This window comes from Poecilia latipinna, unplaced genomic scaffold (genome assembly GCF_001443285.1).
Source record: "Poecilia latipinna isolate Pla-1442-1.1 unplaced genomic scaffold, P_latipinna-1.0 Scaffold133, whole genome shotgun sequence".
Taxonomy (NCBI): Eukaryota; Metazoa; Chordata; class Actinopteri; order Cyprinodontiformes; family Poeciliidae; genus Poecilia; species Poecilia latipinna.
In genome coordinates this window covers 142053-152106 of record NW_015112749.1, presented here as the reverse complement: position 1 = coordinate 152106, position 10054 = coordinate 142053, and the positions used below count along the sequence as shown (strand labels likewise).

The following is a 10054-nucleotide window of genomic DNA, read 5'->3' as shown; positions in this document are numbered from 1 at the left end:
TCAGATGGTTTTTGGACTTTGGTCGAAGAGTTTACTCGTGGTTTCATTTGACCAGAGCACTTTCTTGCATCCCCTACATGGGTTGAGCAAACTGTCAACTGGAGTTCAAATGGCTCTTTCAGCAAAAACATTCTTGTTGTCCCTCTTTCATAAGGGCCAGATTTGTGGAGTGCATGACTACTGGTTGTAGGCACTAACCATGGACACAGATGGACTCTATTTACTAAAGCATTTATATAGCAATTGTTGGACATCTGCCAGCATGAGTGCTAAGCCATGTCAACAAAAAGATGATCTGATGTTAAAGTCTCTGCTCTCAGATTGTCTGTCTGCATTCTGACAATGCCAAAGGTCTGGACTGAGGATAGAACGAGGCATTCTTTAATTCCATCCTCCTGGAATTAGCTGCAGAATGTGTTTTGAAGATATGGAAAAATATGCAGATGTTTTCATGCTTAACCCCAACTTTGATTGTATTTGACAATATAAAAAATGATGAATTAAACATTTTCCTTGCCCCTTTTCCATGACCCTGCTGAAAAGGGATTTTAAATCTTAACGTAGTGTTTCCTGAAATAATAAAAGTGAACTAAAACTTACTAATTAGGTGACTAATGAAGGCTTACAACTCAGAGCAAAGGGGGATGAATACATCAGCATGCCAAACATTTCTGACTTAATAATTCCCCACGTTTTCATTAAGCAACTGCCCACACTAAAGTTTGCAGTGGCAATGTTATAAAATGTGAACAACTTCAAATAGGTAGTTTTCCAACCCGTTGTTGCATTTTTACACAACAAAAACAACATAGTAATAGCCTTCTCCTGTATTTTGCATTTACAAATCCACAAACAACAGACGGAAGAGCTTGATTTCTCTTTCTTGCACAGAATCATCCTCACACCTCCATCTCTCCCAGCGCATTGCCAAGCACGGCTCTTCACACTTCTCGCTCTCTCTACCACCCACACTAGGATAAATCATCACCACCTCTGCAAGCAAAGCGCTCTCTTATCCGAACAGTCTCATAGCTGTCGAGGTCTTATTCTTGATCTCTCTTCTGCATCGGCAGTAAGCCCTGAACTAAACTTACCTTGCTACGGCCGAGCGCGAACCACACACACACGCACGCACCCACCTTGACACAGAGTCTGCACACAGTAGTCACAATAAACTTTTTTTTCTTTTTATTCGTTTCTCCGTTTGGAAATTGCAGGGTCAATATTTTCACATTACTTGACATGATGCACCAAAATGTACTCTATCTGTTTACAGGAATACACTGAATAGAACACAAGGGTTTCACAATGGATACACGACTGACATTTTGCCCATTGCACTTACAACAGTGAATGACATTTTCCAGATTTCTTTTTTTTTTCCCCCTCTTCTCAACCTCCGAGATCACATCCATCAAAACTGATAGCCTTCTGTTAGCCTGACAAAGGCTTCTTGACACGATACGTAGGGAAACTCTACACACACTGGATGGGTGGATATGTGCACGAGTTTTGTTCCACTGTTGTAAAGAGTTAGTACAAGTCAGCCACATACACTAGGCTTAGGCAACAACAGTAATAATAATAATAATCATTATTATTATTACTTTCATCATCATTATTGTGATCATAATAAATATTTTTTTTTATACACAAAAGTTGGCAGCAAATACGGCATGGGGATGCACATGACAGCCGTACTCCAAACTGAAAAGCTGTACAGAGTAATGAGGTTGTATTTACAGTAAGGAATGTGAGAATGTGTCCGTCTGCCTCCCTGCTTATCCGCGTGGCTGCACTGAAGGCTGTTTTCATCTCGTATCGACCACACTGCACCTCCGCTTTGTTCTGCCGCACGTCTTAAGAGAGGCGCTGTTACGCACCCTCTGTCCCTGCACTCTGCCGAGCTCCACCAGTCAGGCTTGTGCTTTCCAAATGACATGCCCTGATTTGTGAATGACTGGCTGAACATTTCAACTCACTGATATTATCATCATTGGCCGGTTGGAGTCGAGGTTTGTGAGGCAAACCTTCTTAAAATCATGCTTGACTTCTCTTTTTTATTATTATTATTATTTCTACTATGACGTTCAAGAATAATCTAATCATGCACTTTTCAAATGACTTGGCTGCTGTGTGGGTTGAGTCAACAATGACGTATATCCAATATAAACATTCCATTCACCCCACAGGTTATACTGACACCCAAATATGTACACTGACACGAATTGATGAGAAGTGCTCGACCATCTGCAGTACAGGTTCATAGCAGCACAGACAGTCACTGCAAGCCAAACAGGTCAGCCAAAATGCACGACGACTGAATGAGGGATTACAAAAACAAAAACAAAACAAAAAAAACAAAAAAACATAAACAACAGCCAGATGAAGCCAAGCAAAACCCCATGCTTCAAAAGCAACATGATGGTGGACATTCATAAAACTGACAGTCTACACAAGTTTACCCTTTGGCAACAAGTCCCCCACAATTCCCCATTTTTTTTAGGGAGCGTGAGGAGGGTTAAGAACATGCCACGAAAATAAAAACAAGTCTAGATCAATACTCAGTATTCAAATTCATACAGACAAGATTCCAGGTAAAAACATTTTCATTTCACTTATTTATTTTTTTTATACCTTTTTTTTTTTGTTCATGATTCTAATGTTTTGTTGTGAGTACAGCGACGGTGCTAAACTGCTTTAGAGTGAGTCACTTCCACGTTTCAAAATGAGTCATTGCATAGAACGTTTGACTTTGATAATTGCTTTTTGTCCTCTCCTGTGTCTGTGTTGTTCTGTGTGTGTCTTGCAGAAACAGAGGCAGTGGGCTCGGCTTGTTAGTGGATTGGTAACCTCATTAATCAGCAGGAGGTTAACAAGTCTATTTGGTGAAAACTCAATTAGCCTTGGCTCTGAAGTGGAACTGGGATTGCAAAGTGTTGTGTGTGTGTGTGTGTATGAGCTTGTAACAGACACATATATATAGAGAGTGTGTGTGTCGGCCTTTCTGCATGCTCTTACGCATCCAAACGTCATCATGCATGTCTGTACATGTGGTGCTGTGGCTGTAAACCCTCTGACAGATTTTTATTACTGATTTTTGTTTGATATTCCCCCTCATCACTGATTGAGAAAAAAAAAAAAACATTTATACCATTGTGCTATATACCATTTGCTGCATGCTATTGCTTTTAAAAACCAAGAAGCAAATCATTTGATGCAATAACAGAATCAAACAATTACAAAGTGAAAATATAAACTTTTACAAAAAAAGAAAACACATAGCAACAACAACAAAAAATAAAGAAATTCACCGGAGAGTGACTCATTAAATACACAAAAGACAATTTACATCATAGATCTCTGATTTGTTTTATGTACATACAATAGTATACAGTGTAAAAAGAAATTCATAATGATATGGACATCTTAAAACATGAGGTATACAAGCAAAAACATAAGTGAATAAGGCTCTTCCATTCATTATCAGGCAAAAGAACAAGAAAACAAAAATAAATAATAAACAAAAGATGAGACAAATCAATAAATGTCCATAACGATGGCTTAGCAATGGCTGATAAAGAGCCGAGGCCACTCTTTCATTTGGTCCTCTCATCTGTGTGACTCTCACACGTATGGGCACGCTGGTAGTAAGTCCCTTCCTTTAAAAAACCAACACCTAATGAGTAGCGGCATCTTATGTAAGTGGTGAGAAAAAAGAACTGATATGGGCTTATTTTTTCCAGATTTTTTTTCCTTTTTTTTTTTTTTTTTCCATTTGTGCGTGCATTCCTGTGTCCACATTTACACAATGCATTCTGTAGACACAGTAACGAAGAGACGATAAATTAAAAACACATTCAGAGAACGGGTCAAGCTCCCTATACTGGAATGGACTGTGGAGAAGCATTTCCAGGGTTTCGAAGGAATCTCCAAGCCGGTTTGTTGTTGCTGTCAAAAGCTTTGTCGTTTCCGGGTACATGTTGTCATTGTCGGGTAAGACTGGTTCCTTTGAGACGAGGAAAACCTACGCAATACAACCTTTTCTTTTTTTCTTTTTTTTTTAGAATGCTCCCAAAGCATCAATGTGGAATCTAGAGTCCTTGTGCAACCTACATTCCTCAGAGGCGAGTGGTGTTACAATTAAAACTCTGCAGAGGGCGCTGTGAGGCTCCTTTTTGCTGAGCTGAATCAGAGGTGACATGCATGGACGGTTTGTCCAATATGCCCCTACCCTTGCTTCTGTTAGTGAAGATTGTACTGCTTTCTCACAGAGTCCATGCTGGAGCATTCCTCTGCAGGATGAAAGAAATGAAGAAAGAAGTGCTGCTTTCTCCCAGAACTTCACCACTTCCTTATTACTCACCTGGAAATAAAAAAAAAAAAAAGCAAATCAAACAGAATTGGAATGTGAATGTTGGCTGTAATAAATAAACTGCTGGCATAGAAGAAGCATAAATTACAGTTTCCTTATATTGAAATGTAGTTAAACTAATATTTACATTATTAAAATTATTTCTAGATGAATTTGGGCAGTGAACCTCATCTTCACCCAGTGCACTATTGAATTATTAATGGTGCATGCACAGTTCAATAAAGAATTCAGCTTGATCAAATGAAAACAAGTCGATATAAGCCAGTAGCTAATTCTTGTGCAGGGGAAAAAAATAAACAAACAAAAAAGCTTCTTTCTAAGAAAAAAAAAATATATATATGGCAGTTTCAAATTTAAGAAAAATTCAGTCTGGTTAAAATTTGTGCTAAACAACTTTGGCTACTCTCACCTTCTAAGGTGAACTCCTCAAAAGAAATTAGCAGACAGTCACAGGGAGGGTTTTGAACTTTAGTCATTATAATGAGATTAATCTTGGAATGCATGTTCTTAAATAAGACAACTCAAAATCAGATCAATTAATAAAGGAAGTCCATTGCGAAGCTCATCCATAGCACCTGATCTGGTTTACAAAAATTAAAATTAATTAATTTGTTACAACTATGTTTTTTTTCATTTGGTAGACCAAGAAGGACATACTTGTAATGTGGCAGGAAAATGACACATGGTTTTCATAATTTTTTACAAAAACATTCTGAACAGTGCATCGATTTTTATTCATACCACTTTGCTCTGATATCAGATAAAATCCAGCAAAATGCACTTTTTTCAAAAGTCAGCTATAAATAATTACATGAGTGATTTAATTTTCACCTAAATTCAGCTGTGAAAATCATACAGCATGGTGGTGGCATAATGTTATGGGATGCTTTTATTCAGAAAGGGCAACAAAACCAGAGTTGCCCCACATTTTTAACTAAAGTGAATAAACAGAAGGGCAAAATTTTGGCCCAAATTTTGTAAATGACCCCTGCTTTAGGCCTTGAGAAACCCATCACCATGCTTTGACTCAAAATGGTTCTCCACACAATACATTACTTGTGTAAAATATGATTGTTGATTTTAATCTTAACCAACAAAAACAGAAGCCAAATAAGATTCTCAACTGACTCAGCCTTGGCTTCATGTATAAAATCCACAAGACGTGTTTTGATAAAAGCTAAATACAGTGAATTCAAATTAGCTTTATCTGCACTTCTGCAGCTCTGCTCAGCAGAGCAGAAATTGTTCAATCTACTATGTAATGAATGATGCGTACCATGTGTCATGATTCAAAGAAGCCACGCATTCTCTAGATTGTGTCTTTGCGTGTGTTGACATTAAAGCCAAGACGTGTTTAGCTTTCTGAGGCTGATTCCAGCACGCCTTGCTTGGTCCAGATTATTGCAGGTGTGCAGAGTGAGACGCTGCTGACTCACTCTCTTCAGGCTTTGGCCTTTCCCCTCTGCAGCCAAAGTTTCAAGCATAGTGTAACTTTATTTTCCGGCCTTAATATAACTCTAAACTCCACACAGAAACCATAAAATATATATTTTTTAAAAATCTAAGCAAATCTGTGTTGGGGAATGCAGAAATATCTATATGCACACTCAGAAACCTCTGCAGGTATCGTTTAGCAACTTAACATTGTTCTAATGAGGTCTCAGGCATCTCCACAGCTCTTTCAAAGCCTCCACTTACTTTCAGGCCTCTTCAGTCCTCCTCTCATGTCTTGTAACAGTCTGCTGACAAAGCGATCCCCCTTATTTAATTCACTTCAATCGGGAGCCCGTGTCTGGGGAATTCAGTGCTGACAAGGCATCCTTTGATTCCAGCTCTGTTTGGTAATTTGGGGTAAGGGAAAGGTGCAGAGAGTCACAGCACTTAATGAGTCATCACTTCACCTGAGTCTTCTCATTATGCAGACATAAACTATGCTAATCTATGTAAATACACATATGGTAAAGCGCTAAGCTATTAATCCAAATGTAACATGATTTTTTTTTTGATTAAAGGAAAAAAATATAAAAGTACCAACATTCACCATTTTTTTCAGTCCATTGTAAAATTTAGCATAATTAAATACAATTTAAAATTTGTAAAGTATTTTCTGCGTTATCATGTTTTCACCTGCTTAATGATATAAGGAACAAAAACAGAATAATAAAAACATCCATACTGACTGATGCATTAAGGATCATTCTTCTTTTTCATGGTGGATTTAAAATATATTTAAGATGGTGTTGTAGGTTTTCCAGCACAAAGAAACCAGTCCATCTCATTGTATTTGTGTTCTCTAAAAGAAAAAAAAACACAGTGAAGCCATAAATCAATATATCATTATTCCACATGAATATCATACATTATGTTCTCTGCGATGTTTGGCATCTCATAGGAGATTTATGCTTCACCCAATTCTTTTTTTTTTTTTTCTGTCACTTGCACGTTTTGTCATGTTGCAATAAGGAACATCAATCTACTTTTTTGAGATTTTATGTGTTGTAGCAACAAAGTACCACGATTATAAAATTGGAAGGAAAATATGGTTTTCAAGCATTTTTTACAAAAATAAAAATTTTATGAATGTGTCGTACATTTAAATTCAGACCCCTGGTAAGAACACTCTCTGCTGTGAGTCTGCAGGGATATGTCTCTATTAGCGTTGCACATCTAAAGAATGACATTTTTACCCTCTTTCTTGCAAGACAGCTCCAGCCCAGTAGGATTAAGTGGAAATTATCTGTGAACATCAATTTTCAAATCTTGCCCCAAACGCTCAATTGGATTTAGGTCTGAAATTTTACTGGGTGATTCTAATACATGGATGTGCTTTCATAGTAGCTTTTAAAGTAGTCCTCTTGCAATCCAAAAGTTGTGGGTTCGATCCAGCTTCCCTCTGTTACACGTGGACCTACCAATCTGTGTGTCACTGAATGTAAGTCTGCACATTAATGAGTGTGATTGGTTGGCTGTGGCTTTTACGAGAGGTTATCATGACTCGAAAAGGACCATATGCATTCAGTCCATTTGATCTAAACCATTCCATCTTAGCTCTGTCTCCATGTTTAGACTCATTTTCTTGCTAGAAGGTGAACGTCAGCCCCAGTTTTAAGTCCACTGCAACCTCAAACAGATTTTCATTCAGGATTGCCTCAGAGGAAATCATGTCTTACAATCATAACTTTGCCGTCCCTGCTGGGGTGTTGAGTTTGGCCTGATGTGCAGTTGTATTTTTCCACATGTATCATTTTGGAAATAGGCCAAAAAGTTACATTTTGGTCTCATCCGACCAAAGCAACTTCTGCAACATGTTAGTTTCACCTCCTATATGGTTTCAGGCAAAGTACAAACAAGATTTTCTATTATCATGTTTCAATAATGGCATTCAACTTGCCTTTCTTCCATAAAGCACATGTCGGGGAATTCATGATTAACATTTTACAGTTTTCCAATCATCAGATTATATAATCTGATCTCCTCAAGAGTTACAATATTTTAGATTAAGGCTGGACCCAAATACAAGCAGATCGAGGCAAGAAACAGTTGGTGAAAGTTTAACTGAAAAAAATAATAATACAAGAACTAACAAGGAGATAACAGGGAATGAAAGCTTGCTATTATTGTTTTATATCAACTATGCTATTGACAAACTTCTGAGGTTTTTCACTGAACAGATGAATTTATACTGAGGTGAAATCAGACACAAGAGGACTCAAGTTACCATTGAATTCGATCAATTTTAATGGCACTTTTATTTCGGGGTTTCAGAGTCAAGTGCCAGTCACACTTTTTAAATACTCATCTATGACAAAAATAAAAACTGCAGTAAGTATGAAAGTTTTAACCTTTTCTCTAAATAAAATACGTTTAAGTTTGTGGTTATAAGATGAGAACATGTTAAGAAGATGAAGAGGTCCAGAAACTTTTCCAAGGCACTGAAAAAAGTCTAAATTAAGGTGTACATTGTGATCAATTTGTGTGAGAACAAAAGCTGCAATGTACTTACTCGCCTCCTGGTATTTCACCAGAATGAGGTGAACTTTTTCCCAAGGCCAGACAGAGCTGCCAGATGGACAAAAGAGATTTAGAAGTACATATGTTACAGAACTATGTGCAAAAAAAGTTGTGTTTTTTTGCCCTAGTGATATTGAAAGACTAGTTCTAAAACAAAAGTTAAAAGAAATCATCATACCATCTCCCAGTTTTCCTGCCTGCTCGGCTGCCCCTCCCTGCAGGATCTTGGTTAGAACATTTTCCCCTTCAGGACCTGGGGGCTGACCGGCTGCAGCGCTGCCTATGCCTCCAGGCTTGCTACTGATTCCAACAGGCGCTGCCTTGGAGCCTGGAAATATAATAAAAATGATTTCCAACCCTACGCTGTGGTTATAAGTTATGTTAGTTTGCTGACACATTAAAGAAAACTAACAAAGAAAAACCGGTTAGCATTGGTGAAAGCGAAGTGTTCAAAGCTACATGTAGGATTTAGCATGCTATGAAGATGATTAAGCCTTTTTTACAGCAAAAACAAATGTATTATTGAGAAGTGAAGTGTTTTTTTTTTTTTTTCAAAATGTGGTACTGTTCATTATTGCCATTAATCTTTCCTTTGGAGTCCAAAGTTTGGACTCATATAATGGACGACGTCCTGGAGGTCCTGCGGTTTGTTAATATGCAACATTGCAAAAGCAAGTTTGCTGCCGTGTTATTTTCAGTAAGGAGTCAGTACAACATCTAAACAAGCCATATTGACATGAACTGTAACATTTAAAATGCTAACTGAGACATATTTAGTCTGAGATGGAGTTCATACATTTTTTTGGAATTTCTCTGAGCATTGGCTGGTCTGAGCTTGAGGAAAATCTGGTGGGACTGCCACTCTTCGATAGATTTACAACTAACTGCCTTAAATGTTCTTCACTCAAATAATGTTCCAATAACCTTCTGAGATGGAAAAAACAGCAGAGCAATGACTATTTTCATCATAGTTGTTGATCTCTTTCCTCCTTGCAATCATGATCTTTCTCTGTTAAAGGAATCATGGCAGAAAATATAAAAGGAGTTATTTCAAATATAACTTGTCACCTCAAATCACCCCTATTTAATAATACACACAAAAGGATGCATATAAATGAATATCTTATAAAATTTGAAAGGTAATTTAGAGAGTAGAATAACTAGTGACTAATTATCAAGAGAAAAAGGACACATGAGTAAAATGTCTTATCTTTGGAAAAACAAAAGAAGGATTTAATCTTACCGATGCCAGTTAGCGGTGGTGTGGCTATTTTGGTAGGCTGAGGTGGTGCCGCGATTCCTGATGCAGGTTTCATTCCTGGACTAGCAGCAGTAGGGGTGGCATCCATTTTTCCCTGCACAATGTCAAGTAGACATAAAAATGTTTATGTGCTTTTAGCATAGCAACATAGCAGCAGATGGTAAAAATCATTGTTCTTTACATTATTTGAGGTCTGAAAACAATACTTTTGTTATTATAATGACTTTCCATTTTCTGCAATTAAAGTCTCAAAATAAATATTGCCAGTAAACTGCAGAATAAAATGAAAGTTTTCATTTTTAAAAAGACACACACTGCTAAATCTAAATCTAGATTTTTTTTTTTTTTTTTTTTTTTTTTTTTTAATGTGTTGTTGTTTTTCCCAAACTTTTTTCTAAAAAAATTAC

The 10054-nt window shown here is 37.2% G+C and overlaps 1 protein-coding gene and 1 long non-coding RNA gene across 8 annotated transcripts in view; both read right to left on the bottom strand.

Moving 5' to 3' along the window:
- Positions 1–1372: 1372 nt before the first annotated feature.
- LOC106945191 (uncharacterized) lies at positions 1373–3180 on the bottom strand. The gene is made up of 2 exons (XR_001424502.1): positions 2052–3180; positions 1373–1606 (listed from the first exon to the last, which is right to left on the bottom strand). It is a non-coding gene; the product is annotated as an uncharacterized LOC106945191 (long non-coding RNA).
- A 577-nt stretch (positions 3181–3757) lies between these two features.
- The window catches only part of bsnb (bassoon (presynaptic cytomatrix protein) b), a 92415-nt gene continuing 86118 nt past the window's right edge, over positions 3758–10054 (bottom strand). For 6 of the 7 annotated variants that reach the window (XM_015028694.1, XM_015028697.1, XM_015028698.1 and 3 more), the window contains 6 exons: positions 9630–9741; positions 8565–8714; positions 8379–8434; positions 6556–6668; positions 6074–6209; positions 3758–4366 (listed from right to left, as the gene is read on the bottom strand). In XM_015028694.1, the coding sequence (XP_014884180.1) occupies positions 8394–8434; positions 8565–8714; positions 9630–9741 (303 nt within the window). In that variant the 3' untranslated portion in view covers positions 3758–4366; positions 6074–6209; positions 6556–6668; positions 8379–8393. Of the gene's footprint in view, positions 4367–6073; positions 6210–6551; positions 6669–8378; positions 8435–8564; positions 8715–9629; positions 9742–10054 lie in introns of all 7 variants that reach the window. The other variant, XM_015028696.1, reaches the window with a different exon arrangement.